This window comes from Canis lupus, chromosome 1 (assembly GCF_011100685.1).
Source record: "Canis lupus familiaris isolate Mischka breed German Shepherd chromosome 1, alternate assembly UU_Cfam_GSD_1.0, whole genome shotgun sequence".
NCBI classification, from domain to species: Eukaryota; Metazoa; Chordata; class Mammalia; order Carnivora; family Canidae; genus Canis; species Canis lupus.
Window position 1 is genome coordinate 37,356,301 of NC_049222.1, and position 16,934 is coordinate 37,373,234.

A 16,934-nucleotide genomic window follows, 5' to 3' on the forward strand; every position below is an offset into this window, starting at 1 on the left:
AGTAATTACTGTCAGTGGGTTAACAAGCATTATAAAAATCCTACTGGCAGAGGCAAGAGAGAAGCAAGGTCAATAACTTTTCATCAACAACTTTCAGTTGTTCAGTTTCAGTTGTTTTCATGTCTACAAGATCATGCTTACAAGTCTTTAGAAAACTACAGCAATTCTAAAAATGCTAAAGGCATCATAAATTTGTCCAGTATCTTGACAGCAATGTGACATGATAAAAAATGGCTATAAATTTTCATGCTAAAATCTAGCTCTGAGAATTATCATAATACAAAACACAAACTACCATCACTACCACCAACCATGCAAAAGCAAAACAAAACCAGACCAAACCATAAGATGATCGCAAAGTACACCGTCAATCTTTTTCAAGGCAATCAGAACTTAGCCTTTTCTTAATTTGTTTGTAAAACAGGAATAATTTTGCTAATTATCATAGCTATTATGCACTTACGAGGTACGAGGTACCTTAGTTCTTGACACGGAATGAGATCTTCAAATTTGTGTAGACAAAGTATATTAATAATGACAGCTAACCTTTTACAGAACTCTTACTATGTATCACATACTATGCGCTAAGCAATTATGTGCACTTCAAAATTTAATATTCATAAAAAACTCAATGAGGTAAGCGTTTCTATTTTCATTTCATGAATAAGGATACTAAGACTTACAGAGGCAATCTGCCCACAATATGGGCAGGGATTGGAGTTGAAAAGTGTTGGACTCGAAAGTCTGTCACTTCCCTAAACTGTTTCTTCATCACACATTACTAGATGACATGAACATTTGGAAGTAACTTCGTATAAGTGAAACCGAACATGTTAAATGATGACATGCCAAAATTCACTGAATTGATGTAATTAAAGAAAAAAACGCAGGAAAGTTACTGTGAGGAAAATACATAGTCTTATAAATCAAAACACCAAGTCTTGTAAACATTTCATTCTCCTGATGGTAATCAATCAGAGAACTCACGTGTGGGAAAACAGCTTTGATTCATATTCTGTGAACAATTCATCAGCCTTACAAAAGACACAGCTGTAAAAGAAAGAAATGATCAGAGAAATATTTACACAGATAACTAGCAATCAGGCAATTTCTAAAAGTGGCTTAGTATTTTATATTTCATTTTATTCTTTACAATACGTATACCATTTAAGAAAAAAACAGTTTTCAGTATGTGGTATTTTAAAAGTTAGATTAACACTATGTTTCTTTCCACTTTGTCTGAATTTAAATGAAAAGAACCTTTATTAGATGAGCCACTGTTTATTCTCTCAGAAGAAACCTAGCTCAATGGGGTGATGCCATTTCATTGCATGACTTCTCCTATTACCTACCAGTTGAGAGGAAGTCTGGTTGGTCGAAGGTGGCAGATTGTCGCCGATTCAATAACATTACGAGATGGAGGTCCCTCCAGGTTTTTTACAGCCTCTCTTACTAGCTTCTGGAATTTATTTAGCTCTTCCATTTGTGTTGTAAGTAAGAACTGAAGACCTCTACAGTCGTGGAACCTAGTTTCCATCACCAGCATCACACACAACACAAAGAAGAGTATGTCAATTCCCTCAAATTCAGAAAATGGTCGCCAAATAAAATATTAAAGAAACTGCAACATTTTATTTAGCCTACCTTGACTGAATTTACCTTAGTGGTATGTTCAATCTACTAGTAGATAAGGTATAATAACATTGGGTTATTTACTATAAAATATATCAAAATTTTGATAGTCTCTGTCCTCAGGAACTGAAAAAGAGTCTGTGAAACCTGTCTCTGTCTCACATGTCTTTGAAAGACCAAGACTGCGACATTATTTCTTTTTTAATAACAACTGACCACAAATGTCCCTCCTGAAATCCTTGCTTTATATGGAGAGGTGACTGCAGGATGAAAAATAAAGAGAAAAATTGAGAAAAAAGAAGAAAAACAGCCAAGAATTATATTGCTTGCTACAAAGAGTTTATAAATACATATATACATATACACGACATGTGTATATGTATATCATCACATATATTTTACAATATATATACATATTATTTACATGTATATACATTTTGTTAAACATTTATTATATGATGTCAAGCATTTTGCCAAGCTCTTTACCTGTATAATCTCAACAGATACTATTATGCTCATGTTATGGATGAAGCTTAATGAATTAAAATAATTTAATTAAAATTACAAAGTGATCATGTAGCAGAGTTAGGAATTAAACCCAAACACAATGCCCTTAACTTTTTTTTAAGATTTTATTTATTTATTTATTTATTTATTTATTTATTCATTCATTCATTCATTCATTCATTCATTCATTCATTCATGAGAGATACAGAGAGAGAGAGAGGCAGAGACACAGGCAGAGGGAGAAGCAGGCTCCATGCAAGGAGCCCAATGTGGGACTCAATCCCGTGTCTCCAGGGTCATGCCCTGGGCTGAAGGTGGCGCTAAACCACTGAGCACCCGGGCTGTCCTCTTAACTCTTAAAACTGAGTGAAATGGGGGATCCCTGGGTGGCTCAGAGGTTTAGCGCCTGCCTTTGGCCCAGGGCGCCATCCTGGAGTCCCGGGATCAAGTCCCACATCAGGCTCCCTGCATGGAGCCTGCTTCTCCCTCTGCCTATGTCTCTGCCTCTTTCTCCTTCTATGTCTATCATGAATAAATAAATAAAATCTTAAAAAAAATAAAAAATAAAACTGAGTGAAATGTGTGCCAAGAAAAGAAATGCACGTGTGTGTGTGAATGGGTTTCTGAAATGAGAAAGAAATCCTAAAATAATAAGAAATTCAAAAATGGAAAATACAAATAGGATTTGTTGGCTTTTTAGGTTAAGGGTATATCTTTTTTCTTCTAAAATGCCAAACATGCTTTTCACCAAATTAAGAGTCTGCTCTCCTTCCTTAAGGCTTCCTAGTATATTATAACACTAATCTGTTTCTTTCTGTCCATGGAGTTCTTTGAAAGTATCATTCATTGGGATGCCTGGGTGGCTCAGTGGTTGAGCATTTGCCTTTGGCTCAGAGCGTGATTCCGGAGTCCCGGGATCGTGTCCCACATCGGGCTCCCTGCATGGAGCCTGCTTTCCTTCTGCATGTGTCTCTGCCCCTCCCTTTCTCTCTCTCTCTGTGTGTCTCTCATGAATAAATAAAAAAATCTTAAAAAAAAAAAGAGAAAATATCATTCATTTTAGTACTTTGTCAGATTCAAGTATTTATACATATTTATGTTTCTAAGATTGTTCATGGGTTTGTCTCATTAAGCTAATTTTTAGAAGGTAAGAATTAGATCATATCTTTAAAAATATGAAATAGACACAATATAACTGCTCAATAATTTCTGAAAGAATTTGCACAGGGATACAAGAACACAACTAGGTTAGGTATATTATTCACATCAGTATTATTTACTATTATTCATAAATTATGCAACAGGGGCTAAAAAAATGATCATACATCAGCAGTTAACTATTTCAGCAATATTCTCTTTTGCAGGTCCTTTAAGTGAAAAAGAAGAATATGTTATAATCAACATGTTATTGGTAGGTACTATCCTAAGTACACAAGCACTTTGCAGACATTAATTTGTTAATCTTCACAACAATGCTGTGTGGTTTTATAGATGACGAAACTAACAGCTTATCTAACCTTCCCAAGGTCAGAGAGCTAGTAAGTGGTGGAACTGGCTGGAATATGAACATAGGCAGTCTGACTCGAGAATCTACCTGTGCTCTTAATCTAAGGAAAACTAAGGTTTTGCTTTTCTAAGAATTGGTTAAGAAGCAAACATGAAAATTTGGCTTCACAGATATGGATCTCACTGAAAAACACAGCCCCAGTATTAAAATGATCTTTGAATGTAGATGCAATACAAAAATATTAACTCACCTAGATGATAAACTATACATTAAAAAAATTTTACTTTAAAAGTGTTTATTACTTTATATTTATGTCTAATGTTTCTGAAGAAAAAATGTGTAATAAATGGCATGTTTTACATTACCTACTGGTCATTTTATAGCACTGGGACCTCGACTTTTACAAGGGGCTATGTTCTCATAAATAGCAATTTGCAACTTTTAAGTAGTTTCTATGTGATTTAAGAAAAACAACTTCAAAATAATTTTACGATTTTATCAACTGATTCCACAATGCTGGCAAAACATATCAGCTTTAAAACTTGATAAAATGAATCACGACTTAAATGACAATTTATCCTGGAACGGTGATTCCTGGGTTTACCAGGGAAAAAGGAAGTGCACTCAAGAGTATAATGTAGTGCATATACCTCAGAAATGAAGCCTGTCCAGTTCTGTATGGTGAAAAAGATGATGACTGTAAATCTAAATTAGTAATGACACATGGAAAATGTAGCATATATCTTTAGGGTTTTAGCAGGCATTTTAAAAGAAAGGCTTTTAAAAGTAAAGAAAACACTTTAAAACATCTGAAAGATATTCTTATGCTGAATTTTTCACTGAAAAACTAACATTAATCCCAAGGCTGACCTTATACTGGGATGTGATCTAAGAAGCAATAAAAGATCCTCTCTCTGTCCCCTACGTACAATCAATAGACCTGCCACAATACTTCAAGTTCCCACATTAGAGTGATATTCTTTTGAGTTAAACCACTGTGGATACTATTGATAAAGAATAAGTTGGTCTTTGGGAAAAATTACTCACCAGTTATACAAAAAGCAACAATCCAACTTACCTACAAAGACCCTGAAGAATGATGAGTGTTGATGAGAAGACGGGGCAGAGAGCAGGTAATTTTACAACATAAAACCTGGACTACTGTGATGCTATGAAGCTTAGCTCTTTGTGGGTGAATTACAAAGTGGAAGCATGAATGCCTAACCTCAAGGACAAATTTCTCCAAAACAAAGTCTATTTCAAGACTTTGGCTTTGGGGCGTCTAGCAGAGGTACAATGAATATACTTTAAGTAGATTTAAAAAGCAGTAGAAATGGACTATTTAAAAATGACTAACATACAGAAGACAGGTTTCCTCTTTCAGGCTTATATCTAATATTTGTTTGAAATGTACTCTTAACAATAGGTAAAATCCAGATATTCATAATCACAGTATGTTTGATAGTTATATCCACCTCTTAACATTAAATGATCTGAATATTTGGGGTCATTACTCATAAAGTTATTCTATTTTGTACTGTTTTCTTACTTCTCTGACATAGAAAGCTTGCCAATTTGTTGCTTGTAGTTGCTTGTTATTTCATTTCGCACTCGCTGAGCAAGTTCCTCATCAATAGCAAATTCTATTGCTCTGTGGATCACATTCAGCCACCAAGGAGAATTAGAATAAATCTGTAAAGAGGACAACAACAGCTCACTGTTTCTATCACTGGGAAAGGTGCTGTGAAAAATTCAAAGGAAGTAATAAATGCTAGTCTCAAAGAAATTATAACAGTGGTGGAGACAAGCATACACACTCTATATACAAACTTTTGCATACATAATTAATGAGAACACCTGTTTCCTGAATTACTGTGGATGAATGAGAATTTATTGTATACATCTGAGTAACACAGTTGTGCTAAAAAAAATACACTACCAAATGAAAACTCAGTATTCACTGTATATATTTGAAAAGGTGATAGGTCTCCTTCTCAGTATAATAAAGATATTCTGCTAATCTTCAACTAATTGAACTAGATCGTACTCAATAATACTCTATGATTACTGGCAAAATTATATGCCTGAATACTAAATAATTAATGAATTAGGAAGAATACAGTATGGAGTAACTGGTTAAAATAAAAAAAGACTGTGTTTTGGATAGCCTCCTCTTTAGGCTTATTACTGATTTCATAAAAGAGAAATTTTAGAAATACAAATGGCACGTGTTCCATAAGAAAAATACTCCTAATGTTCTGACATCTTTAAAGAAAAGATTTTAGAAACATACATATCTAAGGTCAAAAGGAGGTTATGGAAGTCTTTACTTTCCTCAAAAGACAAGTTATTGTCTACAAGATAAGAGAAAATCCATCTTAGCATAAAAAAAAAAAAAGAGCACAACTTCCAAGTACATGATTTATCTACACACCTGTTTATTAATCAACAAATACTCTGAATAGCAAATACATTTTTTATTATAGGACACGCACTATACAAGGTGCTAAGAATTCCAAGATGAATAAGAAAGTTCAAGTTTTTCTCCAAACCAAGACAAAAACCAGAGTGCTATACGGAGACAAGCACAGGTAAGAGAAGTTATTTTGGGGATGTACCTTTCTCTGGAGCTCCTTTATGGTCTGCTGCACGGGCTGTAAAGCTTGCTGAGCTTCAGCGACTTCTGTATTACACTTGCTCATATAATGCTCTCGCAGTTGTTTAGCCTGTGTTGAAACAGGAAATGAATATAAACTTTCATTTCAGGTCTAAAAAAGAATTTAGTATAATATCGTGAGAACAATGTGGTTATTTATGTATGTAAAACTACATAACATAGTTTAAACATAGACCTCTACAAGTATACTGTTAAGAACATAAACCCATGCTAGAAATTAAAAGATATTAAAGAGACTACATTTACTTATAAATCACAATTTTAAGAAATCCCAAGGGTCTGCTTCCTATATTTCTAATCTCTTAATTAAAAAAAAAAAAAAAAAGGGAATGGGAAGAACAACAGTTATTTCAAATCATGAGGCAAAGCAATATTTTAGAATTTCTGATTTTAGAAACAATACTTGAGGGACACCTGGGTGACTGGTTGAGCATCTGCCTTTGGCTCAGGCTGTGATCCCTGGGTCCCAGGATCAAGTCCTGCTTCAGGCTCCCATCAGCCTGCTTCTCCCTCTGTCTATGTCTCTACCTCTCTCTCTGTGTCTCTCATGAATAAATAAATAAAATCTTAAAAAAAAAAAAAAGAAAGAAACAATACTTGAGGGTATACAGTAACACACGTGTTAGGAGACATGGGATAGTGGGAGGAAAACCAAAAGACTCCTGAATAGGAAATCCTAATGCTTCCAATTACGTTGAATTGAGGTACGTTGACCCACATGAACTGCCAACACTAGACCCTTCAATTTACAAAAATGGCAATTTCATGAGGTTCAAGTCAATAGATATATCTCTTTGGACCAGCCATTACACTTCTCTGGGCTTCTGTGACTTCATTTGCAAATGTTGGTGGTTGAAGTAGATTTCTTGGAACTGTGGCTTCATAATCTATGAGCATTAGGCAAAAGTGATAATGTGGTCCACTTAGAAATATACCTACCCAGTGTGACACATTTTTCCCTTTCCTTTTTCCATGATGCATTTCTCCTTTTCCTGTCACAACCTTCCAATTAATTTCTGTTAAAATTCCTTGGCTATAATTATTTGGTCATTAGAGCTATTTACTAATAGATTAGACAGTATGCCAGTGTTTCTTGTCACTGAAGGCATTTAAAAAAGTGATTGATTGTATGTAAGATCAGATGCCTGCAATGGGAATGAGATTTCACTCAAAAATCTCCAACACCTCAAGTCATGATCCCAGAGTCCTGGGATAGAGCCGAGCATTAGGTTCCCTGCCCAGCGGGGAGTCTGCTTTTTCCTTCCTTCTGCCCCTCCCCGTGCTCACAAACAAAAAACTCCAACATTCAGACTGTCATCTAACATCAAGAAAGGGCTGTACGTACTTATACAATCTCCCTTTGTATCTTAATTCAAATAAAAAGGGTCCCACTTACAGGTTCAATAATCAAACATATATACTACTCTTTTGATTTTATTAGCTTTGCCATCTATTCTTTGACTTTAAAAAAAGCAAAAATCCACGAGGGAACTAGCATAATAGACTCATTAACAATTTATAGTGAAATGATTTATGTCATTCTTTCCAATGAGGCAAGACTCACTGCAGAAGGAACTTCTTCGAGAGGACACAAAAAATATCACCAAAATACTGAGTTTATTTATTGCCTTTAGTAATACATAGAAAAGTGGAAGAAACACAAAGATTTTCATTTTTACTAAGCCATATCTTTTGCAGATCTGCCATGAGATCAACAAGGTCTCCTTCCTTTCTATTTCTTTCCGTGTGCTGCTGGCTACCAACAACCATATCTATATGCAAGTAGATCACAAAAGAAGTAAAATAATATGGAGTACTGCAATTCTCTACCATCCAAAATCACAAAGCAAAATCTGGAATATAAAAGCAGCAGGAAAACACATGATTAACTTTTATTTAGATGTTGTATGCCCTAGGAAATATTAATGGATGGAGGATAAAGTCTGAAAAAAAATTCCTTTACAGACAGAATAAAAAAATAATTACCTCTTCCTCAAGTCTGCCATCTCGTAAGGTAGGAGGTATTCCTGGGTGCTTGGCTACCAACAATTCCATCAAGTTATGGGTAGCATGTAGTCTCTACAAACACAAAAGGCAATAATTTTGAGAGCCAAACAGGCCGATTGCTTAATCTTCACTCTTGGATTCAGGCATACTGGACTTCTGTCTTCTTGCCCATCTTTCTACTTGTGCTTCTTTTTTTTCAGGAGCATGTCACATTTGTATTTCCGCCTCCTTCCATGAGGCAAACACATTTGCTTACAACCCAAGGTCTGACTTCTGTAATCCTTATCCATACAGAATGTAAGTAGGCTTGCATTTAGTTTTCACCCTTCCCCCATACACTCCTCCTAATATTCGCTGAGGAACATGTGAACATGTAGGTCCCAAGGTCTAGATTCTGAATGACAAAGAAGTCCCATTAGAAACTCAAGCCTAAATTTACTAAGATTAATAAAAGTGACCCTTATTTACCATTTATCTAGAAAGCCTTGTGTATATGATCCACTGGACATATATTCTTCCCAATCCATTCCACAACCTTGTTTAAGAAACAACAGAAGTCCTAGTCCAGGAGAAGAGGAGTAGAGTTTCTGCCACTTTGTTTCCATAGTGTCATCTATAGGTTTGTTGTTGCTACTAAATCTGATAGTGTTGCTGAGTGTATTATAATCTATGAAGCCATGCTGAAAAGACCTAAGGCGTTTGTGGTGACTCTTCAAATATGAACTCTACAAAGATCTGTACCACGGTCCATAATCTGTAGCCAGACAGAGTAAACCTTTAGTCTCAAATCAGTGGCCCAAATCACATCTTATCAAGACTCTTTCCTGATTATCCTTTAGCCGGTAGCTATTTTCCCAAGTAAAGAGTCAATTAACAGAAATTACTTATTCTCACAGCCCTTGACTTCAGAGGGAGCCTCTAACCAGCTGCAAACTCAATATCATACTGAGAAGCCTGGCTTGTACTGAATACAGAGATAAAAGATATAGTTTTCTCCTTTTTCCTACACCATCTTTACCTCTACCTTCTCCCCTTTTCAGCCCTTAAGTTCAACAAATCTAGGTCACAGCCTTGTTTTCATATGCTTTTCATTATTCTTATTTTTATCGTAATTGCTAGGCTCATGCATACTCATTTCCCAGAAGACGAATCAATCAAGTCTGTGCAGTCAATCTTTCTACTTTATTGGACTCACTTGGCATAATCATAGTACCCTATATAGACAAAGGCACGTGTAATAGAAGAAATATACCTATATTACATATTCTGCTAAATACAGAGATAGACATATTCCATAAGACTATTTTCTTAAGACTGTAAGTTGAAGACAGTTTATGCCATTATGAAATAAGACCTTTACTATGAAACTGATTTTGGTTTTCTCTGAGAAGGGTGGTGCTCAAATTGTGTTAAGGAAAAGTTTTCAATGATCTGATCTTAACATGATATTAGTGTTCTGTATGCTATATTAATAGTAAATTCTCCCTTAAAAAATAAATGTTATAATTCAAATATCCAGATCTTCCTAAGATACCTCCAAAAATTAAATCAGATCACGAAAAATTATTTTGCATAAAATAAACAGACTAGTTGAAATTGTTTAGTGTTTACTTACTTGGAGTGAATCTGTTTTGAGTTTTCCTTTGTGTTCCTCAGATGAACGCAATACTTCTCTGTACAGTTCTGCTGCCAAGGCATACTCACCTGAGGAATTAAAATGTATTGAAAACATAAGAAAGTCATATATTTACCTCCCAATATGATCTAGTTATATATTATCTAAAAATATCTACTGTAAATAGAACAATGATTATACCTCACGGTTTTTCAGAGGTATCTGACTTGGTATTAATATGACTGTGCCAATATAAAAGCTGATGATAAAAGAAAAAAAAAGCTGCTGATAGCTCTGTTTATTAATTTCATAGCACAGAACACCAATCAGATAAACTTGTGTTTTAAAATTATACTGAAAGGAATGCCTGGGTGGCTCAGTGGTTGAGCATCTGCCTTTGGCTCAGGTTTGATATTAGGGTCCTGGGATTGAGTTCTGTATCAGGCTCTCCATGAGAGCCTATCTCTTTGTGTTTCTCATGAATAAATAAAATCTTAAATAAAATTACACTGAAAAAGTCTGTATAAACTTTTAATTTAGACAAATGATTTTCCTCTTACTGAGGTTAAAAGGCGCCAATTAGTAGTCATTTTGATGTCTGAAGTTAAGAACAAATTTAAAAATAAATATTCAAAACACTATGATCAATCTGCACTTAATTCTCAAAGAAATAATCTATTCCTTTTAATAGGTATTGTGTTTGGTAGCCAGCATGATTTTCAGTTAAAAACTACCTTTCAAAAATGTCAGGATTCTTTCCATTTCTGGTCACAAAAATCACAATTAGTCTGAGATTAATGTTTTATTATTATTATTATTACTCATAACTAGCAGCTCATTCAAATAAAGTAACTTAAAAAGTATCAACTAAAGTACAAGTTGGCAAAAGTTGGCCCATGGGTCACATCTGACAATATCTCTGCAATTTTGAGCTAAGAATGGTTTTTCGCCTTTTTAAACACTTGAAAAAAACGCAAAAGAATGCTATTTTGTGACCTGAAAAATTATATGGAATTAAATTTCTGGGTCCATGAATAAGGTTTTATTGGTACTCGGCCACACTCATTTGTTTATGTACTGTCTGTGACGACTTCTGCATTATAACAGCAGAGGTGAGTAGCTGCAACAGATCCTCTGGATCAAAGCCTAAAATATTTATTATCTGGTTCTTTCAGTAAAAGTTTTCTGATACTTCAATAAAAGGAGACATGAAACATTTTAAATGGCTTGAATAACAGAAATGTATCATATTTGCTGTATGGTGAAAAACTCAAAACTGGTAATTTGCAAATACAATTAAAATAAAGATCTAACAGTAATAAAATCATAAAATACAAAAAAAAAGATGTTCCTATTTTTGCAGAGAAACCTTTTTTCATGATCATCACATATTTCCTTTTATTCACTTCAAACTGGTTTTATTAATATCATGGATTTAGGACTTTGTTATAGACATAATGAAAGAAATATGTATATACCTTTGTAAATTGTGTTGATTCTCTCTTTCCATTAAATATATATTTATTTATTAATTATTGTGGTAAAATATACCTAACATAAAATTTGCCACATCAATCACTTTTAAATATGCCATTCAGTGGCATTAGGTACATTCACATTTTTGTGCAAAACACTTGCTTTTATACCATTGCTTTATATTTAGTTCTACAAGTTGTGTAATACAAAGTTTTCTAAAGCACACATTTCACAGTATTTTACAGTCAATTTCTATTCACTTTGATAAAGATGAACATTATTTTTGCAAAAATAATATCATATTATAAGGTAGGAGTAACACTCAATTATCTTCACACTAAGAAACTCCCCTTTTTCAGTTCTGAAGACTCTTACGAAGTTTTTCAAAAGACTAAAAAACATTGTATTAGTATTTATACTGTCATTTAGAGAGAATAATTCATTTAACAATTCTCCTTTCATAATCACAACTTTTTAAAGATGGTATAATGACTAGACTATAAAGCAGTTGAATCTGAATTTTCACTATAATTCTTTTTAAATTTTTTATTAAAAAAATACATGCCTCCTGGGAAACATAAAAATTCAGTAAGTGATACAAGTTTAAGCCAAATTTAGAAATACTCATTCTTTGCCACTTGATGGCACTAACATTTCCAAGTAAATAAATGGCACTGAATTTGATACTTGCTAAGCTAATTTTCTCCAAAAAGTATGTGCAGAAAACACATTGTACAAAGTTGGAGTAATACTGTTTTTAAAACCATAATCAGGGAGGACCTTAGAATATGCATTATATATACATATGTGTTTGTATATAATATAAACAAATCCCTTGAATTTGCAGTTAATTTTAGAATTCTTTTAGAAGTCAGCTCTTGGGGCACCTGGGTGGCTCAGTGGTTGAGTGCAGTTAACTCAGAGCCAAGTCCCTCACTTCAGGCTCAGAACACCCTCCTCAGGGGCTGGACATATCAGCCTGGAGAGGACACAGAGAGAGGGGGAGAAAAAAAAATACAGAAAGAGGGAGGCAGAGACATAGGCAGAGGGAGAAGCAGGTTCCCTGTGGAAGCCTGATGTAGGACTCAATCTCAGGACCCCTGGGTCATGATCTGAGCCAATGTATATTCACACTTCACATTAAGAATAATACTTCAACCGAGACTAAGCGAGTGGTACTATCTTTATTTTATTGCTAAGGAAAAAGATTAACAAACTTTGAACAATATACACAAGTTCAGAGGGCTACAACTATAGCAAAGAAGAAGCCTGTCTTTTTCAGTTCTTGTCTAGAGCTACTCCTACTCAGCTTCTGTGAGTCTTCTGAACTCTAAGCAAGTGTTCAGGACGAGGGACATTGCCTAGTTCTGGTTCTGTTATGCTGAAAAGCTAATAACCAGATAGACCACCCAGTTTCAAAAGGCTTAGAATATTTCCTTGTATCAGACAATACTATGTTTTCTTGGGCAACTAATTTCTTTATGGTCTTATTAGTAAGTTACAAGAAAAATGGTAAATTCTCTCCATGACTATGTACCCAAGTAGACTATGTATTAGTAATTTTTGTAGGAAGGTCAAAAGAACTGGCATTTATCACAAAATGCCTTTCTAGTTCTAACAATATAAATGAAGAGCTAAATATACTAATTTGGTGAAGAATGTAGAAATAAAACAGCATTTGTATATACTAAATTATAAAGTGCTTAAAACTGTATATTACTTCACCATTATGAAATACTTCTATGGTTTCAAGAACTTGATTCCAAGAACTTTATTCTTGAAATCATAGAACTGGTAACTTTTATTTCTTCTAATATAGTTTCAAGAACTATATTCTACTCAGTTTTGAAGAGATTAAAATCAAATTATCTAAATCAAAGCTATTAAGAAGGTTTTAAAGGTAGATTTTATAAAAAGGCACACTTGCATCAGTATTTTCCTCATTACTTACAAGAAAGCTCCTAAAAGTCATTATGGTATAAAAGCTATAAAAATATGCAAACTTATTATATTACAAATGCAGTAATAGATAAGTAACAATAGACTCTGTTGAATATAGAGTATTTGATGATTCATTAAAGTTGCAAAAGAATTAAGTTTAGTGGGCGGCCTGGGTGGCTCAGCAGTTTAGCATCGCTTTTAGCCCAGGGCCTGATCCTGGAGACCCGAGATCAAGTCCCACATCAGGCTCCCTGCATGGAGCCTGCTTCTCCCTCTGCCTGTGTCTCTGCCTCTCTCTCTCTCTGTATGTCTCTCATTAAGAAATAAATAAAATCTTAAAAAAAAAAAAGAATTAAGTTTAGATAGCCAGAAAGGTTATCATAAAAATTTAGAATAAATTTCTATTTATGAATTATTCTAAACACAAAGATAGAGGCACTGAGCTCAGTGCAAGCTTATTACAAAGGTAAGTTGAGGTCATGGAAATGAAGCTAATGAGTAAATGAAGTAATAGAAAGATGGCTGTACAATTTTATACTCTCAATATCACTGTATGAATGAGAATTCCAGTTGTTTCTACATCCTTGCCAACATTTAATCTGTTTAATAAGCCTTTTCAATAGTCACATAGTTATGTTTTTGTGGTTTGAAAGTGCATATATCTAATGAACTTTCTGTCCAAACATTTTGTCTATTTTCCTTACATTGTTTTCTTATTACTGGTTTTTAATAGTTCTTTTTATATTCTGAATACAAATCCTTTCTCAAAGATGTGATTTGCAAATATTTTCTCTATTTAATGGCTTATCTTCTTTTTCTAGATTATTTATTTATTTAAGGGTATGTGAGAGAGAGGAGCAGGCAAGGGGCTGAGAAAGAGGGAAAAGCAGACTCCCCACTGAGCAGGGAGCTAGACGTGGGTCTCAATCCCAGGACTCTGGGATCATGACCTGGACACGAAGGCACTCAAACAACTGGGCCACCCAGGCGCCTCACCTTTTTATTTTCTTAGGAATGCCTTTTGAAAAGTAGAAGTTATTAATTTTGATGAAGTCAAATGTATCAGGTTTTTTATGGACTGTGCTTTTGGTGTTGTCTATATATCTTTACCTAATACCAAATTACAATTTTTTTTTTATCCTTTGTGTTTCTCTAGAAGTCTTACAGTTTTAGGTTTTAATTTCGATTTAATATCCTCTGTATTATGAATTTTTATATAGTGCAACATTGAAGTTTTATTTTTTGAATATGGATATCTAATTGTCCAGTACCATTTATGAAAATACTAATTTTTTCTCTACTGAAATACTCTTGCATCTTTGCTGAAAAATGAAATGATCATAAATAAGTGAGACTTTTTCTGGATTTATATTCTGGTCCATTGGTCTATTTGCCTATCTTTATGTCTATGTCATACTGTCTTGATTAATTTAACTTTATAATAAATCTGGATTCAGATAGTGTAAATCTTCCAACCTTTTTGTTTTTTAAAGTTGTTTTCGCTATCCTAGGTGAATTTCAGAATCAGCTTGTCAACTGCTATACAATAGCTTGTTGGGTTTTTTTTTTTTTTTTAAGATTTTATTTATTTATTCATGAGAGACACAGAGAGAAGGCAGAGACATATGTAGAGGGAGAAACAGACTCCTCACAGGAGCCGATGAAGGGCTTGATCCTGGAACACCAGGATCACGCCCTGAGCCAAAGGCAGACACTCAACCACTGAGTCTCCCAGGAGTCCCACCTGTTTAAATTTTAACTGGAAAACCTTGATTGCATGAACTATACATGTAGGATGAATAAGCATGTTAACAATCATGAGTTTTCTGATCCATGAACATGGTAACTAGGTGTTAATTTCTCTCAGCAATGTTTGTAATTTTCAATGTTTCTGTGACTTTTGTAAACATCTTACACATTTCAAGTTGATGCTTATGTATTTCATGGCTTTTTGATATTACTATGAACAGGACTGTAATAATTTCTAATTGTTTATTTCCATCGTATAGGAATAAAATAGATTTTTATATACTCATCTTGTATAATGCAACTTTTCAGAACTTACTAGTGTTAGTTTTCCTACATGGAAAATCATATTGCAGCAAATAAAGACAGTTTTACTTTTTTTCCTATTCAAACTGGTAACTTTTATTTCTTTTAATTATGTTACAGCACTGGAGAGAATTCAGGTACAATGTTGAAGAGAAGTGGTGATGGGATATTCTTCACTGTTCATGATCATAAAAAACACTGTTTTTAAACATTAAGTATAGCATTAGGTGTAGATTTTTTTTCAGATGTCTTTTATCAAAATGAGAACATTGTCTTTGATACCTGGATTGCTGGAAGTTTTCATCAGTAATGGGTATTTAGGTGTAGGTTTTTTTCAGATGTCTTTTATCAAAACGAGAACATTGTCTTTGATACCTGGATTGCTGAAAGTTTTTATCAGTAATGGATATTGAATATTGTCAAATACTTTTTCTACATTTATGGAGATGTTCACAAAGTTTTTCCTTCTTAATTGTTAATTTGGTGAATCATATTAATTTTTGAATATTAAACCAATCTTGTATTCCCAGAATAAATTCCACTTGTGATAAAAGTATTATTATTTTTATATATTGTTGGATTCATTTTGTTAAAACATTTAAAAAAATTTTGCATCTATGTTCTCGAGTGATACTGGTCTGTGTTTTCATAATCAGGATAATGCTACCTCAAAATAAGATGGGAATATTCTTTCCTTTTTAATTTTCTGTAAGAGTTTATATAGATTTGATATTTCTTCCTCAAATGTTTGGTTGAATGCACCATGGAAGTCATCTGGGCCTAGTATTTTGTTTGTGCAAGTTTTTTTTTAACAATTTAATTACTTTCTTGAATAGATACAGGGTTATGCAGATTATCTATTTCTTCTTCAGTTTTTGTAGTTTGCCCTTCTGAGTGAGCTTCTGTAGTTTGTATCTTCTAAAGCATTTGCCCATTTATCTAAGTTGTCAAGTTTCTGGCATACAGTTGTTCATAATGTGTGTGTGTATGTATATATATATATATATATATATATATATACATACACACACTGCTGCCTGTCTCTGCCTCTCTCTTTCTCTCTCTCTGTGTGTGTGTCTCTCTCATGAATAAACAAATAAAATCTTAAAAAAAAAAGATTTTATTTATTCATTCATGACAGACACAGAGACACAGGCAGAGGGAGAAGCAGGCTCCATGCAGGGAGCCCTGGAACTCCAGGAACACGCCCTAGGCCAATGGGAGGTACACAACCACAGAGACACCCAGGCGTCCCTGTTCATAATATTCTTTCATGATTTTTTAAATATCTGTAGACTCTACTGATGTCACTTTTCTTATTCCCAATTCCTGATAATAGTGATCTGTGTCTTTTCTTCTTTCCTAAACAGTTTGACTAGAGGTTTATAACTTTCTATCGATCTTGTCAAAGAATCAGCTTTTGATTTGTTTCTAATGGTTTTATTTTCCTTTTAATTGATTCCTGTATTGATCTTTATTATTTTCTTTTGCTGACTTGGTATTTCATTTTCTTTTTTAAA

At 33.9% G+C, this 16,934-nt stretch overlaps 1 protein-coding gene and 1 long non-coding RNA gene across 5 annotated transcripts in view; one reads left to right on the top strand and one right to left on the bottom strand.

The window, feature by feature from the left end:
• The window catches only part of SHPRH (SNF2 histone linker PHD RING helicase), a 94,201-nt gene that overhangs the window by 38,171 nt on the left and 39,096 nt on the right, over positions 1–16,934 (bottom strand). For all 3 annotated transcript variants that reach the window (XM_038526268.1, XM_038526269.1, XM_038526270.1), the window contains exons 15-20: positions 9,946–10,034; positions 8,310–8,402; positions 6,265–6,372; positions 5,196–5,338; positions 1,353–1,526; positions 988–1,050 (exon numbers count right to left, since the gene is read on the bottom strand). In XM_038526268.1, the coding sequence (XP_038382196.1) occupies positions 988–1,050; positions 1,353–1,526; positions 5,196–5,338; positions 6,265–6,372; positions 8,310–8,402; positions 9,946–10,034 (670 nt within the window). The remainder of the gene's footprint in view (positions 1–987; positions 1,051–1,352; positions 1,527–5,195; positions 5,339–6,264; positions 6,373–8,309; positions 8,403–9,945; positions 10,035–16,934) is intronic.
• LOC111095616 overlaps positions 1–16,934 on the top strand; it is a 40,387-nt gene that overhangs the window by 9,459 nt on the left and 13,994 nt on the right. Inside the window, exons 2-4 of one of the 2 annotated variants that reach the window (XR_005353636.1) lie at positions 3,504–3,550; positions 6,133–6,237; positions 15,535–15,948. This is a non-coding gene — a long non-coding RNA (uncharacterized LOC111095616). Of the gene's footprint in view, positions 1–3,503; positions 3,551–6,132; positions 6,238–15,534; positions 15,949–16,934 lie in introns of those variants that run through there. The other variant, XR_005353635.1, reaches the window with a different exon arrangement.